The sequence below is a fragment of the Trichosurus vulpecula genome, chromosome 1 (assembly GCF_011100635.1).
Source record: "Trichosurus vulpecula isolate mTriVul1 chromosome 1, mTriVul1.pri, whole genome shotgun sequence".
NCBI classification, from domain to species: domain Eukaryota; kingdom Metazoa; phylum Chordata; class Mammalia; order Diprotodontia; family Phalangeridae; genus Trichosurus; species Trichosurus vulpecula.
The window spans coordinates 540,941,031-540,963,826 of record NC_050573.1 but is presented as its reverse complement, the minus strand read 5'-3'; the positions used below and the strand labels follow the sequence as shown (position 1 = coordinate 540,963,826).

Here is a 22,796-nt window from a genome sequence, read left to right as displayed (position 1 = left end):
TCCTACAGCATGAACCAAGATAACTCCATAATTCTTCTCTTTTTCTAGCACTGTCGCTGCTAGAATTGGTACCCTGCTCTGCAGCACTCCCATCCTGGGAGCATTCAAGAGGAAGGCAGAGGCTGTGTTCGGGGATCCTACCGAGTGGAGCAGTTCAGTGATATGGGAGCTGGGCACCATTGCAGGTAATAGGTGTTCTGTTCTCATATCCAAGCATTGTCTTGCCATTTCTTCCCCCACCCTATCCCAACATTAGATATAAAAATGGAACCCTATTAGAGCTAGCTAGTCCATGTGCTAGCCTTGAGCTGCCCTTTTCCTCTAAAGCATGTATTAATTAGAACAAGAAAATCTACAGTGTTTCAGATCCAAACTGGAGGTAAATGAATGAGATTAACTTCTGCACTGATAAACAGTAGCTACGTGGTACAGTGGATCTCTCAGCCTGGAGTTCAGAAGACCTAAGTTCAAATCTAGCCTCGGACATTGACTAGTGTCAGACACTGACCCTGGGCAAGTCATCTAAACTTTAAGTGCCCCCTCTGCTTTGGGAAAGGGAATTTACATCCCAAGAGTTTCCTATAGTTGTGAAATCACAGATCTAATCTTATATGTGTGTACATATATGTATACATACACATACATGCACACATGTATGCATGTCTATATGTGTGTGTATATACAGACATACGTGTGTATTCTACCATATTCTCATTCTCTGATTCTAATATTAATGAGAATAGCTGGCCATTAAAGTGTTATATTATTGTTCATTTGTTTTCCATTTGTATCTGACTCTTCATGACCACATTTTGGGGTTTTCCTAGCAAAGATATTGGAGTGGTTTGCCATTTCCTTCTCCAGTTCATGTTACAGATACAGAAACTGCGGCAAACAAAGTTAAGTGACTTGTCCAGGATCATAGAAAATGAAAGGAAAGGAAGGAGAGGGGGAGGAAGGGGAAGGGGAAAAGGAAGGGGAAGGGAAAGGGGAAAAGAAAAGATAAGGGGAAGGAGAAGGAGAAGGAGAAGGGGAAGTGGAAGGAACAACTCCGGGAGGTAGATGCTATAAAGTGGGTAGGTCCCCACTTTACAGATGAGGAAACTGAGGCAAAGGTTAAGTGATTTGCCCAGAGTCACACAGCTAATCAGTGTCTGAGGCTAGATTTGAACTCAGGCCTTTCTGACTCCAAGCCTGGAATTCTATCCATTGGGCTGCCTAGCTGACCATATATATACATACATACACACATACATACATAGATGTGTATAATATGTTTTAAATATTTTGCGATCTTTTCCACATTGTTGTAGTCTGTAGTCAATATATTAATAAGTTCATAGCATCATAGGCAATACACTAGTGAAATAATTAAGGTTTACAATGTGTCCCTTCTTTTTAAAGAGTTGTTCCAAAAGAGTTGTTTATTATTTTGTGGAAAAAGCAGATCTCTACATTGCACTGCACTTTGAATAAAACTAGGTGTTCATGAGGGAACAAAGCCATGTAAATTTTTTTTCTTCCCTAGCTGGATTAACAAAGGAAGAATTAAGTATGCTGGATAAGGATTTAATGCCTTATTTCCAGCCATTAGCAATAAAATGCATTCCTGTGGAGATCTTCAAAGTAAGTATTCTGTTCCTGTAGAATAAATATTAAAGTTAAAGCCATTTTTCCTCATAAAAAAGAGTAACAAGGAATAGGTTCTTAGCTTGGAGGGAATCTGCAATGTTGTGTGATTCTCCTAATAGAGCCCTACATAGAGTCCTAATAGGTGTTATCCTCACCATCTTGAAGTATGAGATATTTTTAAAGCAACTGTCCTGGAGTTGTGTGTGTGTGTGTGTGTGTGTGATTGGTAAGCTCTTAGTATAGGGATGCTATTATGGGCAGATAAGGACAGTGCTTATTGAATCGGATTACTGGATTTAGGATCCAGAGCTGGAAGAGACCCTAAAGATCATCTGGTCTAATCCTTTCCTTTTAAAGATGAGAAAATCGAGTCCTAGTGAAGTTAAATGACTTGCCCACACTCCCACAGGTAGTAAATGGCAAAGCCAAGATTCAAGTTTAGGTCTGACGCACAATTTCAGCGTTTCATGTTCATCACCGTCCGCTGCCCCATGCAGTCTCCCTGTTGCCCTCCAAAAGACTGTCTACCAGTCCTGGACAACTCCCTTGAACAACTTCTCATTATGTTTTGTCACTAGGCATTGTCATTGTCATTCTTATTTTAAATTTTAAATCAATATTAAAAAGTAGGAGGGCAGGTCAACAAAAAACAAAAACACTTTTTGGAATATCCTATGTGAAAAATATTTTATTAGGTCTTGAGAGAGATACAAAGAAAATAAAAACATCTTGATACCACCCCTCAAGGAGCCTACAATCTAGTGGTAGTGGGAGAAGACAAGCACAAAATAACTATAATATAAACTATAACTATAATACAATACAATTAGCTATAATATAAAATACAAATTTAAATACAAAATAGTAGTACAAAGTGCTCTAGGAAAAATCATATTTTGACGCTTTGATGGTCATATGTTCTCATGAGTGAGGGTTCTTCTTCCCCTGGTGTGGATCACAAACTCTCCATGCCCTCTTTTTGTCTATATCCTATCATAGATCCCTCATAGAGAATCTCTCAAATGCTAGAGATTTTCCTCTCGGTCTCTTTAATATTTTGCAGGCACCAAAGCAATACTCAGGCCACTTTTTGCCCCCAATTCTCAATTCACCATATTTTCTGGTCAAGGGTGTCTCTATGATGCCTTCTACACCACATCTTATGCCCAAACTATCATTGGTGGTATGTTGCAGGATATCTATACCCAATATGTGTCTTTCCATTGCTTTTGGGTCACTTGTAATTCTTAATCTTATAAGATCACAGTGTTCCATAATTTGTAGCCATAGCATTTCTGAGGGAATATCAGAATTAAAAATATGATCTTTAAAAAAATATGATCTTTTATTGCAGGGCACAGTTTAGTGTCCTTAAAAGCACTGCACAATTATCGTCTCCAGTGCCTATCCAAGACACATGTACTGATGAACTAAGCTGCCTAACTGAATGTCATAATTTTGACAATATACATGCATAATTAACTTTTTTTTCCTGTGCTTCACACATTTTCTGCACTGATGGCTAGGCCAACTTCTTTCAATTAGTTACGAATTTCATTTAAATGATTCTACAATGCTTTAGGGCTCTATACAACCGATTCAATATCTGCAAAAAACTAGCATCTGGAGAATCTTCCCATTTATAGTAAACCCTTCCTCCACTGGAACTTTGTATAGGACATTCTCCTTAATAATTATGATGAGCATCTGTCTCCCTATTTTATGTCCCATTTGATATGATAGTCAGAAGATTATTGAGCAAAGTCTGACAACATTTGCATGGGAGACACCTCGTTTGAAAAGAGCTTTCAAGATTACATTTTGCTATGCCAAGTAAAGCTTTTTTAGTAATCAAGAAACAACAAACAGTGGGATGTTATATTCCACTACTCCTATCCTCATTTGTGGAACCATGCCATAGAGGAAGGTTCCTCTTTTTTCTTGTTTCTTTCTCATATTTTCCTCAAGGATTCTCTTGCTATATATACATAGACCAGTCTCCTAAAGAATTTATATGGGTAAGAAAGTAGCTCTATTAGTCAGCAGTTACTGATGTGTTCTTGATTGCCTTTTTTAGCATTAGTTTTGTCTATGACCTTTCCCATTTGTTTGTATATGCTTTCTTTCTTCTTTGATATATATTTAAAAATTGACTTCTGGGTACCTTTTAAATTGTCTCCTTTAGGATGGATTTTATTTTCTCAGTATGTGTTTGATTGGGTCTAATTGCTTTTCCTAAATTTATTTCCTTAAGTGCCACATCCACTTCCTTATTAGCACATGAGGTATTCTGAGTTGCTAGAATCCAGTTGAGCCTCTTTTCTGCCCTACTTACTGACTGACTGCCACCATTACTGTAAATTGAAGGCAATTTCATAGATTAAGGGCTATTTTGTATTTTTGGCTATTTCATGGACTACCATGGCCAAAAAATTCATCAGCTGATAGCCAACCTATTGTATGTTTCCATTTTTTTTTAGTCTGGAACTCAGAAGATGCAGTCTGTTTCCAGGATCTGTTAGAAGCCTTTCCTGCTTAGTAGAGCCTACATTCTTGGTAGAATGCTTCTCTCTGTTACTATAGCATTATAGAACCCAGGGTCACTTCCCTACTACAGTAAGGTATCAGAATAGGAATTTTATGGAGATTATTGTAATAATGGTAATAATTATACATAAACATTACAATTACTATATCTATGAGAAATTATATAGCTTAATTATTTTGTCTCCCACCATACTCTTCCCTCCCCGCTGAGAAAGAAAAAGGGAAAAACGGAACCCTCACAACAAATATGCACAGTCAAGCAAAATAATTCCCACGTTGAATGTCTCTAAAAATGTCTCATTAGACATCTTGAGTCCATTACATCAAGACCTGAGTATCATTCTTCATCATCCCTCCTCTGAAGTAGTAGTTGTAGCTTAATTTCTGTGGCATCTTTTAAAAAGTGTTTTTAGATACATTATTTTATTTGAACCTCACAACAACCCTGTGAAGGAAGATAGTACCAGTAATATTATTCCTGTTTTATAGATGAAGAAATGGAGGTGCTCCCTTTTATCAGTTATTTGTGTATATGGCATACTCTTGAAACTCCCTGAAAGCAGTTTCTGATATCTGTCTGTATCTCCAGTATCTTGAACACAGTGGGCACTTAATAAATATTTGTTGAGTTTAACTGCCTTGTTCAAAGTTTCTGAGATTCTATAGAATAGGGGTTCTTAACCTTTTTTGTGTCCTGGATCCCTTTGGCAGTCTAGTGGAGCATTGGAGGACCCCTTCTCAGAATAACATAGTTAAATAAACAAAATAAAATACATAGGATCAGCAAGGAAATGAATTATATTGAATACAATTATCAAATTTTTTTGGAAGTTCATGAACCCTAGGTTAAGAACTCTTGGTGCAAAATAACATGGCTTGTGATCACAGATCATGAACTAAGTATTCAGTAGAGCAAAGAAAGAGTGTGGGGAGGTTGGAAGGAAGTTATTTGTAAGGGTCTAAACAACAATTGGTAGAAAACCATGTGGCTCGAAAGACCTCTAGTTTTTTTACATTTTTGAGGATGTTTTTCTTCTTTACCATTCTCCAGGAACTGTCTCCAGAGCAGATCTTCAGTTTGGGTCCTGAGAATGCTGCTTGGGTAACAGAGCCTCAGCGGAGACACCTCAACATGCTACAGCTGCAGAGTCTCCAGTTGGCACTAGATGGCGCCAAGACCAGCTTCCAGCTAGAGGCGCTGCTAAATATGGGCACCACCGGCATTACCCATTCCCCGTCCTCTGACTGTGAGCAAAACAGCATTGCTGCCCCTCTCTTCTCCTCTCTGCAACACACACATATGCCCAACAATGCCCAACAAATTTCAGGCAGTCCTTCCGCCTTTTCTTGCTCTGGCCAAGTTATTCCTAAAATATGGCAAATTAGGGTAAACACTCAGATCCCAAGTCTTGGGACTCAGCTCCCATTTACCTGTAGTGACCGTTGCCTAGCTAGTGACGCTAGGACAGAGGAGGTAGCGTCCATCAGCTAGTAATAAAGTGGATCTTTTTCATGAGTGTGCACCTTTTGAAAGAAAAAAAAATACAGGCTACCATCGGTTAAGGCAAAGCAAGTGGGATTACATCATGTCTTTCCCCCATATTCATTAGAGTACATGATTACTGTTCTCCTTCAACGCTGCCCTTGATTTTTCATTTTAACCAGATTTCACCTGGAGGAAAATGTTGCTAGGGAGTTGTGGTATGGAATAAGAGAGGAGAGACACTATATAGTTTGCACAAGGTCCCATATCCACCTAAAGTTGACCTTGGATATCATACCCACCTAGGACTCACCTGCCCTGGCTTGATATTTCTTGTCTCTTCTTTGAATGTACATTTAGTTCATAGGATATAGTTCATGGGTCACCGATGATGAAAAGTAAACGATACGGTATAGATATCAGAAGCATGATACAGTGGATAGAGAGCAGGCCCTGGAGTCAAGAATATGGGGGCTCATCTCATTTCTTATGCATGAAGACTATGTGACTATGGGTAAATCACCAAACCTCAGCGCTCTGGGTCACTCTTTAAAACCATAAAGTTCAGAGTAGTTGCCTTTCCGCATTAGGAGAAGCACTTTTCTTACTAGAGGTTATCTATACTATAGAAGTCATAGGTCTGGTACTATATATCCATATCCTGAGGCCATGCATTTTCACTGGGTGTCCCCCAAGTCTAGAATTCGCTCCTTCTTTTCCTTTGCCTCCTGGCTTCCCTGACTTCTTCAGGTCTTAGCTAAAATCCCGTTTTCTGCAAGAAGTCTTTCCCAGGACCCCTCTTAGATTAATTCCAATTTAATATATGTATATATGTATGTACATATCTATATCTGCCTGTCTTGTTTGTATATAACTATTTGCATGTCGTCATTAAAACATGAATTCCTTGAGAGCAGGGACTATTTTTGCCTTTTTTTGTATCCCCAGCAGTTAGGACAGTGCCTGGCACATGGTAGATGCTTCATAAATTTTGTTGATTTGACTGATCAACATGGCCAAGATTAGGGAAGAAAATCATGGCAATTCCCCTTTTTTTCTTCCCTGTCCCACATAAAAAATGATTTAGGTTATTTCTAGAATACAAACATATGCCATATACATGTTGATTTGATTGTTGATACATATGTGTATTTGTGTATATATTCTAAAAATAATCTGAATTTAAGTTGGGGGAGGGAAGAAAAAGAGGAATTCTATGAACCTCTTCCTCAGACTTTTTTATATTCTTTTCCTCAATGCTATCTCCCGGTTTAGGATTTTAGAGAAGAGGGAAAAGAAAGAGAGAGATAAGATGAAAAGGGAAAGGTGGGACCGATGTTAGATACCTACTAAGAAGCTAGAATAGAATCAAAGCTGCTAGGAGACAATCTAGAGCTATTTTTCCTTCTTCTTCTTCACTAGCACCTTAAGTATTGACTCAAACCAAATTTTACTTTGGAAATTTTATGAAAATAAACATTTTCATCCTGCATATATGGACAAATGAAAGTGATACTTGATGTAGCATTTTATACAAATGGACTTCTGGAGTCCTTGAAATGTAGAAAGCCTCCCCTCAGACATCCAAATGCAGATCACTTACTCAGATCATAAACAATAGCAATGCCACCACATTATGTGTGCCTAGTGGCATTTTCATTTAGGGGCTATTTCAGTGTTGAGTACATTTAAGTGTTCCTCAAACAGATTAGTCAAAGTAGAGTTGAGGACGTTTAAAGAGAAACATCATATATCCAAAAGAATCCCTTTCTCTACTTTCTTTGGGAAAATGTTCCTGTAGAGGGGGTATATCATCATAAAACAAACCTCCATTTAAAGTGCTGGCCAAAGAACAAATATCATTACGATATAAATATTTATGTGAACAGAAATATTTCTAAATCCCAGCCTATTTATTAAAAACAATGGTTAATAAAGTAAAATTCTAATGTAGCCTAAAAGTCAGGCTTACCCCACAGAAGGTGTACTGGAATTTGACCTGTGGATAGAATTTGCAAAGTGGGAACAACAGAGTAAACAGAAGGAAATGCGAGTAGGAAGAATGTGAAAAGACAAAGATGAGTCAAAAATTCCAGAGAAATTATTAAAGTGGATTTTTCAATGGACTTGACAGCTTTTAGAAGGCAAGATGAATGGAGCACAGTTTCTTCTTAGTAGGTTGGTATATGTACTTTTTTGGCTTCTTAAAAAGACAGAACTGTCAAAAATTGGGACTCATACAATGTCCACCTTCATTGCTTCAAGTTCCTGGAGAGTAGGTGGTATTTTATTTTTTGTATTTGTATTTCCAAAACTATGCCTGGACATAGTAGGTGCTTAATAAATTCTTATTGATTGATTAGGTGACACTAATTCTTTGCCAAAGAAGCAAGTGATATGAAGCTGGGAGGAATGGTGGAGGTTGGGGGGGGGGGGTAAAGGGAGCCAGAGTTATCCTGTTATGCCCTTTTCTGCCTGCCTAGCTTCAGGAAGTTAATAATTTACTGTGATCTGTTCTCTGTGTAGCCAAGCATTAGATAGACAGGAATCATCTCCATTCATTGGTTGTACTGGAATTTGGTTTACTGCTGTTTCAGCCAAGTGGGCCATTGATTAGGGTTTATAAGTTTTTTGATTACAGAATTTTTATCTTAATTGAATTCAATTTATAAGAGGAAGACTTTGGAAACAGCTTTTGTTTCCCAGTGGGTTGTTTCCTTTAAGAGACAGAAGGTTCATGGGGAATGGTTTAATATGCCCCAATTTGATATTAAGAGGAAGCTAGAGAGAGAGAGAGAGAGAGAGAGAGAGAGAGAGAGAGTGCTACATGGTTAGAGCACCCTTGAATAATTCCCTGAGTTCCTGACTGCTGGTTTCTGTTCCGGTTCCTCTGTTGCCTATTCAGTTGCTTTAACAACAATAATAGTAACGATATTTGCAAATTATTTAGACATTTACAAGGTGCAAGGCACTTAACTAAGTCTCACATGCCATCCTTGTGGATAGGATGGATACACACACACACACACACACACACACATACACACACACACGTGGATTCAGAACTGGTTGGATGATCCAAATCAAAGGCTTGACAGGCCAATGTCAACTTGGAGGGAAGTGTCCAATGGAAGGCCCCAGGGATCTGAACTCAGCCTGTGTTTTCCAACATTTTTATCCATGAAAGATGAAAAGAGATGTTATATTTGTCAAATTTGCAGTTTGACATGAAGCTAGTAGGGGAGAGCTAACGTTTTTGATGACAATAAGGATATAAAAAGGTCGATAAGCTAGAATGATGAAGTGGATTAAATAAACTGAATTTTCATAGGAATAAATGTAAAATACTTAGGATAAAAAATTTCTTTACAAATTCTATGGTGTGGGTAGTATGGCTAGCCAGCAATTCAGGTGAAAAAAAAAGATTGTGAGTTTTCAGTAGACCATGAGCTCAAAATGAGTTAACAGTGTGTTAGGACAGAAAACAAAACAAAACTCCACAAATTCTGCATTAGAGTGGCATGTTTTGCCAAAAAAGGGAGTTGATAGGACCTTGACAAGGTAGAACTTGTCCCGAGGAGGGCAGCCAGGATGGAGACTACACATCACATCATACAAACAGAGCCAAAACTGGTAGTATTCATGCCCTAGATCAAGCTTCTCCAAACTCATGCCCTACCCTCCTTTTTTTTTCCTTAATAACAAATTCAGTTACAGGATTGGGGAAGGCTCTGTCCCCTAGGCAGAACTCATTTTGTTAGAGCAGCTCTAGAGGGGCATGCTGCCATCTAGTGGTAGCTTCCCATTTTAGTCATTTTTTTTTTTTTTATAACTAGGTGCTAAACTCAGTTGTTCCTATGCTGCTATGGTGTGCTATCAGTGCTTCCTACATTTTAGCACCCTGGGTCAAAGTTCTGAACACTCCAACCTAATTTCAGTTCAGCACACAAGGGTCCTTTAAAGGAAATGGAGTTGTTTATACTGGTAAAAATAATTAAGAGGAACATGATAGCTGGCATGTGGAAGAGGGATTAGCCTTGTACTTGGCATTAGTGGTCAGAACTAGAAGCAAAGGGTCAAAATTGTAAAGAGGCAATTGACTGGCTTAGTAATGATTTGCTGCCGCCTAAAATAGAAACTTGATGGAAAAAATATTCAAACTGACATTTCTGATAACTGGACCTCTAGCCTTAGAAGACCTTCAGGGAAGGGGAATTTTACCTCTCAAGGCAGCCCTTTGTGAACAGGTCTGATTTCTGGGAAGTTTTTCCTGGCCTTCAGCCTAAACCTGCCGCTTTGTAACTTCCACTGACTGCTTTGATCTCAGGCAAAGCAAAACGTGGGATCCCTCTTCCCCTTGAAAGGAATTAGACTGTGCGACATTAGTCTGTGAGCTCTTTGAGATCGAGGGCTGTTTTTTGTCTTTCTTTGTATCCTTAGAACTTAGCACAGTGACTGGCACAAAGAAAAACACTTAAATGCCTGTGGACTTGATTTTGAGATTGCTAAACCAATGTCTTGAATGCTTGAGGTCAGAGTTTAGTTAAAACATTAGTAGTTAAAAGCTGTCATAGGATCAAAGTTTCAGGTTATGTGTGGTCACACCTTCACACTGACGTGGATGAAATCGATTTCCCAACTTCCTTCAGCTTATATCTATACACCCCAATACATTTAATTTACCAGAACTAGATGTAGTAAGTAATATTGCCTGGTATGTGTTTTATCTACTTTTTCACCCTGAAACTCAACAAATGTCAATAAAATGATAAGCAATGACTTCAAGGAGGAAGAGAAGCAAATAAGCTAAAATAATTCCCACAATGGATTAGCAGTTTCTGGGTAATCAAGAATCTGTCTGAATGCCCACTGAGTCTGCAAGATCCACATTTTAGAGGAGTAAATTTGGGCAGGAGGCCTTTTTTCCCCACAAAAGTTTCTTCATCGTTTTTTTTTCTTAAAAAGAAATATTCTTGTGGATCTATTTTTCTGGTAAAGAAATTGCTCTACCAATTACCAGGGTAACTCTGGTTACCTAGTGTTCACTCTTCTGCTATTCTTTCTTCCTTCTCTGCTGTTCCACCATCCCACTATTCTGTGGAATTTTTTTTAAACAGCAAGACTACAAAGATGGGGAGTATTATATAGGATGGGAGCTGATGAAACTTCAGTTCTCTGAACTTAGACTACCTTTCTTCTACCTGTTCTCCATGAATGAAAAAGGATTTATTAAGCATTTACTATGTGCTGAGTACTGTGCTAGGTACTGAGAGGTAGGATACGAAAACAAAAGTGAGACAGTCCCTGCCCTCAAGGGCTTACCTTCTAATAAGGGGAGACAATACATATGAGGTAGAGGTAGACAGAGAGGGTAGTTTTGGCCTGGTAAGTCACAAGGAAGGTGAGTAGAGCCATGGGGCAATAGACTGTCATGCTCTTTCCAGAAGCAATGGAAGTAGTTTTTTGATTACTATTCCCAGAACAAGTAATAGAAATGTAAGAAGTGATGAGAATACCTGTGCATTATCGTGGGGCAAATAGCCAGATGTCTGGGTTACATGAATACGGGGCATGATTTGGGGCTGGATGTAGTGTCTTGTCAGTTGTGTAGGCTAGTAGGGGCTTGTGCTTAGAACTAGTTACTCCTTCCTGATGGGCCCCTCTCCTTTTATGTTAGTGGCACCCCTCATTCCAAACTTCTCCATCAGGAATTGGGTGTGTTTTTCTCTCTCGTCTCTGCCCTCTTTTCCCCACTTTGGGGAAGGAATTTCATTTAACCTTCCAGGCTGGAAGTCACTCGAGAAGTCTTCACTAGCCCTCATCATGTGTCAAGAACCATGCTATGTACTGGGGATATGCAGAAAGATGAAAAAACAGTCCTGGCCCTCAGGAAGATTCTAATGGAAGGAGCCACCTTACAACTAACTATGTACATATGAGATTTGTATAGAGTAGATGGAAGGTAATTTCAAAGAGAAAACCCTAGCAGTAGGAAATGGGGAAGGAATTGGTCGGACAGGGCCTCCTACAGAAGGTGGGGTTTGAGCCAAGTTTTGAAGGAACCAAGGGAAACCTGGTAGACCAAAATGAAGAAGGAGCACATTCCAGGAATGGGGTACGTCTATTCAAAAGGCACAGAGTCAAGAGATGAAGAGAGGAACAAGAAGGAAGGTATTGCTGGATTATAAAGGATAAGAAGAGGAGTAAAATGTACGCAGACTGGAAAGACAGGAGAGGGCTAGGTTGTGAAGGGTTTTGAATGCCAAACAAAGCATTTTATATTATATTCTGGAGCTAAGAGGGAGCCACGGGAGTTTATTGAGTGCAAAAGAACCAAAGATACCAGAGGCAGTGGGACTCAAAAGGACTTTAAAAGACTCCAGATGTTTCTTTCCCTTTTCCAAATGTGCTATTTTAGGCTCAGGCTATTCCTAGGTTCATGTGGTCCAGATTCATGTGGTCTTTTTCTCTGCTGTTGGAGAGTTATAAAATAAGGGTTTGGAAATATCTCTTAGTATTGATCCTCTGTATTTTTGCCGGGTAATACCTCCCCACTATAATTATGTCTAATCTCTCCCTGTAGGTAATTTATCACACAGTTGTTTCCCTCTAAGTTGTGTTTAACCCCGTAGGGAACACATACAAGCCCATGCTACCCTAAGAAGACACAGTAGTTTACAAAAACCAATTTCTTTAAAAATAAATGGCAAAAAAAAACCAAACCCAGAAATCAAATAGAACAGCCAGGGCTGTCCAGCGTAGGTTTTTATTGAAACGATAGACAATCCATTTTGATTTGCCATTTTAGTGAGAGCTCTGCAGTAGCTCAGCTCTGTTTACTAAAGCATTTATGTAAATTTCTATGCTTGTAAATGGGACACATATATCACACTGCAGGCTATATTTTGGACAGCCCTGAAATAGACTTATGGGACAAAAATTGATAATACAGCTCAGCATTCTCCTGAGAGAATAAGAGTGATAGTGAGGAAAAGTTTGGATGTTACTAGGTTTTTTCCCCCTTTGGCAACAGAGATGACAAAACTGTAACTACTGTTAAACCTGAAAATTTGGTTGAAGGAAACAACAGAGCTAGGTGATAGAAAAATCCATGTTGTTTATTATTTTCCCTTAAAGTATAGCTAAGCTATCTTACTTATACATACAAGGAGTCAGAGCATAAGCTCTGGCTGTCTGAACAAAGCAATGAGAAAACTTATATACGTTATTTTAGCAGACTTAGCAAGCCTGTATTACCTCATGTTTATGACCCCCATGTATGTTTAACCATGATACAAGAAGAGGATTTTATTTGTAAAGAATGTTGACAAAGGTCAGTTAATACTAAGCGAGGTAGTCTCTCTTGGGGTTAGGGTCTCATCCTTTAATGGCTAACAGGGGTAAGAATGTCCCTAGGTCAGTCTAATCTGGTCTTGTTGACAGAGGTAAGGGTATTTCCTGAGCAAACTTTTAGAGAGAACAAAGAAGCCCAGATCCTGGATCTTCTTCCAGTTACTCATTAATTCAGGCTCTGGGTCTGGTTGAAATTAGAAATGATATAAATGATATAAAAATATTTTCCACACTACTCAGCAACTAACCTTTTTATCTCACCATTCTCTCCTTCCAGTTCAGTCACGGTAGTAGTAGGAGGCAGTGCCAGCAGCAATACCATTCAGCATGGCATCTCTCTCTTCTCTACTTATCTCCAACAGCCTTTCTAACATCCCCTCTCTTGAAACCTCTTTTTTTTTCCTACTGCTCCCTTAGGAATGGATAGTGGATAAGTATTCTCAGGCTCCAAAGATAAATATAGGATACCAGTTTCTGGCATCCCACTACTTTCTTCCCACTGGTCAGAATTTTGCAGTCCCTTGCAAAATCAGATGTGGCACACTTGACATATAAAATTAAACATCACAGAATCAAAATCAGCTCTTAATAGAAGTAACATTAACTTAGTATCCTAGCTAATTGTCTCAGTGTATTATTCACAGCAAACATACATCAACAGTAAATGTAATATACATAGAACAATTAAAGTATTATTTGAGAGGCACTTTTTGTGATGTAGGTTTAAATTTGTGTAGAACATATTACATGCACATGTTACAGAAATGTATGCATATTGGCTGGTTGGTTGTTGTCCATTCTCAAAGAGGACCAAAATGACATCTCTATGCTTGAGTCAAGATTCAATGTGTCCGACTGTGGCTGATCAGGCCAGTATGAGCTCGCAATGCTCTGCTGTGGCAATTAACCACAGGTCAGGCACAAATAGTCCATGTGAACATTTAGAGTGGATACTCCAAATTTGTGTATTCTGCATTTCCTTTGAGCTGTTTCAATTCTGCTTTGCTCATAGAGCACAGCACCTTCTCTAATGAGGGCACACCATGCTGAGTGGTTCTGTGCCAATGTCTCTCATGTTATATAATCAATTCCAAAGTTCTTGAGAGAGACCTTGAGAGTGTCCTTGTATCACTTCTAACCACCATGTGAATGCTTGCCCTGTGTGAGTTCTCCACAAAAATAGTCTTTTTGGCAAGTGTACATTTTGCATCCAAACACCATGGCCAGCCCATCAGAGTTGCACTCTCTGAAGCAGAGTTTGAATGCCTGGCAGTTTAGTTCAAGTAAGGACGTCAGTGTCTGGTACCTTATCCTGCCAGGTGATCTTCAGAATCTTCCTAAGATAATTCAAATGGAAGCAATTCCGTTTTCTGGCATGGCGCTGGTAGACTGTCCAGGTTTCACAGGCATACAACAATGAGGTCAGCACCACAGCTCTGTAGACCTTCAGTTTGGTAATCAGTCTTCTTTCCCATACTTTCCTTCAGAGCCTCCCAAACACTGAGCTAGCTCTGGCAATTAACGTGCCAACCTCATTATCAATGTGCACATCACTGGAAAGTACACTACCAAGGCAAGTGAACTTATCCATGACATTCAGAACTTCTCCATTTTCTGTCACTGATGGTTCCATGTATGGATGGTGTGGTGGTGGCTGATGGAGCACCTGTGTTTTCTTGTTTTTAATTGTAAGGCCAAAATTAGCACAAGCAGCAGAGAACTGACACATACTTCGTTACATCTAAGCTTCAGAGGCTGCATTGAGTGCACAATCATCTGCAAACAGAAAATCATGCACTAACACTTCCTCCACTTTGGTCTTGGCTTTTAGCCTTTTCAAGTTGAAGAATTTACCATCAGTGCAGTAGCTGACCTCGATGCTGTGTTCATCTTCATTGAAAGCATTTGACAACATGGCCAAAAACATCATGCTAGAAAGCACGAGAGCAAGCACACAGCCTTGTTTCACTCCATTGGCAACTGGGAAGGCACGAGAGCATTGTTCATTGATGAACTTCGCACAACCAAATTTTGACATAATTTTACATAAGCCATGATGACTAACAGTATCAAAGGCCTTGGTCATACTATACATGTTGTATACAGACCTTCATTCTGCTCCTGACATTTCTCCTGGAGTTGTCAGACAGCAAATACCAAATTGACTTTTCCTTGGCCCTTTCTGAAGCCACACTGGCTCTCAGGTAGATGACCATCTTCCAGGTGAAGGATCAGCCTATTAAGGAGAACTCTGGGAAAAATTTTACAGCAATGACTAAGAAAGAGATGCCCCACCCCCCTTCCCTCCCCCCATCCCGTGATTGTCACAGGACAATCTATTTCCTTTACCTTTATAGAGATGGACAATGGAGACATCCTTGAACTCCTGGGGGATGACCTCCTCTTGCCATATAACCTGGCAAATTTCAGTCAGCTTTTTTTTAAATTTGTATTTAATTTATTTAATATATTTAGTTTTCAGCATTGATTTTCACAAGAGTTTGAGTTACAAATTTTCTCCCCATTTCTACCCTCCCACCCACTCCAAGATGGCGTATATTCTGGTTGCCCCATTCCCCAGCCACCCCTCTCTTCTGTTACCCCACTCCCCTCAAATCCCCCTTTCTCTTCTTCTCTTCCAGGGTAAGATAAATTTCTGCGCCCTGTTGCCTGTGTATCTTATTTCCTAGTTGCATGCAAAAACTTTTTTTGTTTTTGAACATCTGTTTTTAAAACTTTGAGTTCCAAATTCTCTCTCCCCTCTTCCCTCCCCGCCCACCCTCTCTAAGAAGGCAAGCAATTCAACATAGGCCACATGCATATCATTATGTAAAACCCTTCCACAATACTCAGGTTGTAAAAGATTAACTATGTTTTGCTCCTTCCTAACCTATCCCCCTTTATTGAATTTTCTCCCTTGACCCTGTCCCTTTTCGAAAGTGTTTTTGATTACTTCCTCCCCCTGTCTGCCCTCCCTTCTATCGTCCTCCCTTTTTTATCTTCTTCCTCCTTCTTTCCTGTGGGGTAAGATACCCAATTGAGTGTGTATAGTATTCCCTCCTCAGGTCAAATCCAATGAGAGCAAGATTTACTCATTCTTCCTCACCTGCCCCCTCTTCCCTTCCTACAGAACATCAGTCAGCTTTTGTATGAGAAATGGACCCTCACCTTGTAAATCTCAGCTGGAATAGTATCAGCACCAGGTGCTTTGCCACATGAAAGGAGCCTAATGGCATTCAAAACCTCTTCTTCAGTTGGAGCTTCAGCTAGGGAGGGATTGACTTCAATCTGAGGTAAATGGTCAGTGGCTTCAGCATTGATTGATGAAGGTCTGTTGAGAACACTATGGAAGTGTTCAGCCCATCTCTCCAGGATCATGTCTTTATCACTAATCAATGTGGCTCCATCAGCACTGAGTAGCTGAGATGCACCGTAGGTCTTTGGCCTATAAATAGCAATCAGGGCATCATAAAAGCACTTTGGATTATTACTATCAGCATAAAACTGAATTTCATCTGCCTTCTTACTGAGCCAAGAATCAAGTATTTTTCTAAGCTTTGCTTGTACTTTACTTTTGATGCAATTAAATGCTGCCTTCTTAGAGATGGGTGAGCTATGAACTGTGGAGTTCCTGTTTTTCATTTAGCAACTTCTGAATTTCCCCATCATTTTCGTCAAACCAGTCTTGGTGTTTGCGAGTGCTCTGACCCAGATGAGCAAATGCAGTGCTATACACCAAATCTCTGAAAGCTGCTCACTCCTTTTCTTCTCCACTGTTGCCAACTCTGTGTTGGCTCGATTTTTCCTCCAAGTTAGCAACAAACTGTTCCTGCTTAGAGAAGAGCTCTAATTTGTTGACATTAATTCTTCTGGTAGTCATTTTGTCTTGGGGGCACCGCTTTTGCTGAATACGAATATTTAGCTTGGAAAGGATAAGTCTATGATCAGTCCAGCACTCTTGCACCACACATTGCCTTCGTCACTCTCACATCATATCTGTCTCTTCTCCTTACAATCACATAGTCTATTAAATGCCAATGTGTGTTGTGAGAGTGCATCCATGAAGTTTCATTCTGTTTAGGTAAATGGAAGATGGTGTTGGTGATGAGAAGGTCATGAGATGCACAAGTCTTTGTAGTAGTAGTAGTAATAGTAGTAGCGGATTTTGTGTTGTCTATAAGTGTGTGCACATTCCATGTGCCAATGGTAAGTGGAATCATCTTTGCAGGCGTTTTTGTATATTTCTTTGTGTTTCCACCCCAGAGCAGGATGCCCCACCTGCCACGGTAATCAGGTCAGGGTTGGGTAAGCAGACAATTTTTAGGGCACCTTTTCTAGCCCCTTCTTCACATCAGGAGGTGAGCAGTGTGATCCTTAAAAGGCTGCTCCGACACCCAGGGGGCTGCTGAATCCCACTGGTGCTTCCAGTGAGAAACAACATTGTGGTCTAGGCCACTGTCTGTGTGTGCAGGATTGTGACTACAGCTCCCAATGTATCTGCACCTGCTCCTTAGTCACTTGCCTGTCACCACAGGACTTTGAGATAGGTATAATGGTAAAATGGTATGGGTGATGTCTTTTGATTCATGTGTAAATTGAATTTAAGTGCGGCAGAGCTGCACGAAGTCATTGGCCTCATTCCTCCAGAGTCATCACAGTCCAGTGGCAGGACAAAATCAAGACAACTGGTGATGGCTCAAGATGCAGTGGATGACCTTGGTGTCTTCAATGTCTAACCAAGCTCTCAGTGCTCCACAGTGCCTGCTTCAGCTGCCTTTGTGGCCATTGGAACAAATTGTTCTCATCTATCTGTTCCACCAGGAGAAGTCTTCACATGCTTGAGGTAGATACCCCCCTAACTCACCAATGGGTTTGAGACCCCTTGGTTACCTTCAACCTGGTTCAGCCCATCTGCCAAAACTATTTATTGGGGTGTGGCCACTGAGCATGCCACAGCTTCTTGGAGCCACAGGTGAGAGTTGGGTAGAACAGGTGGACACCAAAGGTGGAAAGCATCCTTGGAAAGAGCTCAGCAGCCATCACACCAGAGGTATCAGTCCTCCATGAACATACCCTACACCCCATGCATATACATGCATAAGTAAGTACATGACTATGTGCAGTTATATGCAAAGGATGTGTTAGGTTGGTAAACACTAGCAATGTCATCTGGCTACATGTGCAATCATTTCTCCAGTTTCTTCTTCAAATTAGTCCTAAAGTCAAATAAATTTAGATAGCCTATTTCATGCTGACCTATCTGCCCCTGATAGGACTTGTCAGAGTCCTAATGAGAGCTATAGTTTTCGTCTCCAAACCTGAACTTCTGGAGGTCCCAGGCTGACTGGCAGTGTTACTGTATTCTGTGCCCTAGGCATCTCTACAGTTGAAGTTTCAGGCAGGAAAAGTGTCGCATCTGGGTTTAATATTCTCCTATTATTTGAAGTGTTTGTTGGGTTTTTTGTCACAATTGTTATTTAGTCATTTTCGTTGTGGTCCAACTCTTCATGACCCCATTTTGGAGTTTTCTTGGTAGAGATACTGGAGTGGTTTGGAAACAAATTCTTCTCTGGAACTGTTAATTTCTGAGCCATTATTTGGTCCAGTTAGCCTTTGTGTAACCGGTAGGAGGCCTCTTTTGCTAAGAACCTGGTGAGGTTGTTGTCCATCAGTCTCTACCTGCATATCTGGGAGTCCAAACAACTCACTTCTCAGCAAAAATTGGTTGTGATGAATTGCCTTTAGAGAAACCCTACAAATCTCCAGAACCATTTTGTTAAAAGGCACATTCCCCAGTCTTTCCACATCCAGGAACTGCAATCTTTCTATTTATCTGCTAACTTGTATGTCCCCATAGGCATCAAGGTTTCTCAGGAAAACTAGTTCTTTGTTGAAGATCTTGACAGTGAGATTTGAGTATCATACACTCATTTGTTTCTTAAAGCAGTCTTCTGAACTGGTGTTGTAAACAGGTGTTAAGCTTCTTTCAACTTCTCTCTCAGCCAAAAAGGGTACTGGTTGTGGATGTCAGCAGCCTCACCCTCCTCAGAGTTTCTGTAGGTAACTCTCATTCAAGCATCAGTAGGAAGGATATGGAGCCTGTACAATTCCTGGTGGAGTTGTACTTGTTTACTAAGAAAGCCACATCTTGTCTCCACTGAGATCTTCCCATCTGTGCTCCTTATATGTTCAGCAGTATACAACTGGAAACTCAGGTTATGGGTCCCCTTGAGGGTAGTAAGGTGTGGATAGTTTTAGATGATGTCATCCAAAGCTAATATCAACTCAAGCAATATGTTTTCAGGGTCAGTGCCTTGGTCTAAATGAATCTTGGTAGGAAGTCTATGCGTGTGTCTACATCATTCACTCTTTTTTTTTTTTAGTTTTTTAGATTTTTTTATTTTTAGTTTACAACAGTCAGTTCCACAAATTTTTGAGGTCCAAATTTTCTTCCCTTCTCCCCTTTTCCCCCAAGACGGCATGGAATCTGATATACGTTCTACATATACCTTCACATTAAACTTATTTACGCAATAGTCAAGTTGTAAAGAACTGTGACCAATGGAATGAATCATGAGAAAGAAAAAACAAAACCCAAAAAGAAGAGAAAAAAAAGAGCAAATAGTTTGCCTCAGTCTGCATTCAGACTCCATAGTCCTTTCTCTGGATGTAGATAGCTCTTTCCATCGTGAGTCCTTTGGAGCTGTCTTTGAACCTTGTATGGCTGAGAAGAGCCAAGTCTATCAAAGTTAGTCATCACAGAAGCAATATGTCAGTGGTTGGGTACAATGTTCTCCTGGTTCTGTTCCCCTCACTCAGCATCATATCGTGTAGATTTTCCAGGTTATTATGAAGTCCGTATACATCATTCACTCTTTTAGATATTACTATAGCTTTGGTGTTACATGGCCTTTGGGATGGGGCATCTGAACTAGCATCACCAATCATCATTCTCCTCACAAGTTCATCCAAAGTTCATGGCCATGTTGTAAGAGAATCTTTTTGTAATATCCTCAGCCTCATACCCAGGGTATACTCCAAATATCAGTACTTAATGCTCATTAGAAAATAATTCATTTCATGTGTACCTCTTATTTTTCAAAATATTGGTTCATAATGTTAATATTAGATTAACTACATAATGAATGTGAATTAGCTGTGTAATACTATATAACAATGATACAACAAAGCAGTATTCTCTGAACAAATAATTTGTAGCAAATAACAGTAAAGCAGACAGGCAAATTACAGTAACAATAGGCAGAGGACAGTAGCAATGACAGTAGCAGCATTCCATTTTCACCAACAAGCATCAAAATCACATGCAGGGTCACTATGGGCACCATTGAATGCATGCTTTCTTATGTAAATTAAACACAGGAATGCAGCAAATTGAGTGCAAAGGGACAAGGTACTCTGTGACCTGAGTTCAAATACAGCCTTAGATACTAGTTGGACCCTGGGCAAGTCACTTAACCTCTGTTTGTGTGAATCCACTGGAGAAGGAAATGGCAAACCACTGCAATATCCTTGCCAAGAAAACACCATGGACAATACTGTCACAAAGAGTTAGACGTGACTGAATGACTGAACACCACCACTCTGGGACCGGATATAAGGAGGAAGCTATAGGACCAGATATAATTGAAAGAAAAACAATACAAAACAGAAGCAGGATTCAAAACAAAAACTAAACTATAAACTTCACCTAAAGAGAAGAAATAAAATAGCAGGAAAGGAAAAAAAGACTATTTTAAAGAGAACAAATTTTGTATCAAATCTATAAAATACAACAAAATCAAATTAAAATTATAAAATTCAACAAGCAATCAATCTTCCCAATACTGGCAAAAACTATTGAGCTAAATTCAATCCAAAATGCAAAACATCAAAGGAAAATAAAATAACAAACATTAAAAAAGGAAGACTCAGAAGTAAAATATTCTTTATATAGGTGTCTCCATGACTTGTAGCACTAGCACTGACTAAAAGAAGCAACAAGGAAGAATTAAAGTAGCATTCATTACTGTGCTGATGAATATGATAAATACAGGGAAGTTTGGAAAGACTTATATGAACTGATGCAGAGTGAAGTAACCAGAGCCAATAAAAAAAAATACACAATGACTACCACAATGGAAATGAAAAGAAAAAAACAATGACAAAACAATTTAAAGTGAATGTTGCAAAGAACAGGCATGGCCCCAAAGAAGAGTTATGAGAAGACATATCCTTCCATTCCTTTACAGAGATGGGAGGTCCACAAGTGTGGAACTTTTCAGACTTGTTTAATGAATTGATTAGTTTTTGCTCATTTTTTTTCTCTTCTTCTCTTTCTTCCCTCCCCCTCCAAAAAAAAAAAACAAAAAACCTGTTCTTTGATATATGGGATAACTCTCTGGGAGGGGTGAAAAAAGAGGGATGTGGGAAAATTTAGGCAATGTAAAACCAAAATATGTCAACAACAATTTTTTAAAAGTATTCAAACTTCCAAAGCAAAGGTAAAAGAATTTTTTAAAAATTGAATGTACTTATTTACTTATCAATTTCTATTGCTAGGCTTGCCCACAGGGAGCCGTTCCAAAGTTGGGGAGATTTTACTCCCTTAAGGAGGGAGATGTGGTCTCTGAAGGTCTGGTCTGGGATGTTAAAAAAAAGACAGGGATGAAGGATTAAAATATTCATTACTGTGCTGATGAATATGATGAATAGAGAAAAGCATAGAGAGACATGAAGTGATGCAGAATTAAGTAAGCAAAAACAAAAAAACAACAGGACTTGATTTTAAGTTCTGTATCTACTATTTGCTACCTATTTGACCTTGGTCATTCTATCAATCAAGTATCCAAATCAGGAAAGGCCTCATGTAAAAGGCAGCAGAGTTGTTGCTCTCTCCTCAATTAGACTGTGAGCTTTTTGAGAGTAGGGCCTGTCTTTCTTTGTATCCCCCAGAGATTAGCACAATGCCTGACATATACTGAGCAATTAACCAATGCTTTTTGACTAACTGACTAACAAGAAGTGAGGAGGGAGAATAACACAGATATGGGCTGTTGTTAGTCGTTTCAGTCATGTTCAGCTCTTCATGGCCCCATTTGGAGTTTTCTTGACAAAAATACTGGAGTGGTTTTCCATTTCCTTCTCCAGCTCATTTTACAGATGAGGAAACTGAGGCAAACTGGATTAAGTAACTTGCCCAGGGTCACACAGCTAATAAGTGTCTGAGGCCAGATTTTAACTCATGAACATGAGTCTTCCTGACTCCAGGTCTATAGCCAATATAAAGACATGGACAGGAGGTAGAGTGTCATATGTGAGGAACAGCAAATTATCCAATATCACTGGATTATACCATGCGTGAAAGGAAATAACAATGTATATCAAGTCTATAAAGGTAGGATGGAGTCAAGTTGTGAACAGCTGAGTTATTTAAAAGTAAGTCACTTAACCTCGCTTGAAACCATTAGTTTCTTTATCTATAGAATGAAAGAGTGTGACAAGATGACCCTCTGAGGTCCTTTTGAACCCTAGAACTATAATTTAGACAGTCTATGTCCTTGGGGTAGAGTAGGGGTGATGAGATGTGCTTTGAATTATTTTATTGTTCATGTTTTGGCTCTATCACTTTGAGAAGACCATGATGACTTTGAACATCCAGCCAGCTGTTGGTAGCCATGATACATTATTCCTGTGTCTCTTTTTTTTAGGTGCTCCAGTCTTTAGCGGTTCTAGCCTTTGGCTATGTTGGCCTATGTTGGTCCTGTTGGAACAGCATCGGTGA

General features: G+C 39.5%; 1 protein-coding gene across 1 annotated transcript in view; it reads left to right on the top strand.

Moving 5' to 3' along the window:
- The window catches only part of OTOA (otoancorin), a 93,714-nt gene extending 70,918 nt beyond the window's left edge, over window positions 1-22,796 (top strand). Inside the window, exons 25-28 of the mRNA XM_036741596.1 lie at window positions 49-185; window positions 1,529-1,626; window positions 5,231-5,426; window positions 22,723-22,796. Coding sequence (XP_036597491.1) covers window positions 49-185; window positions 1,529-1,626; window positions 5,231-5,426; window positions 22,723-22,796 — 505 coding nt within the window. The remainder of the gene's footprint in view (window positions 1-48; window positions 186-1,528; window positions 1,627-5,230; window positions 5,427-22,722) is intronic.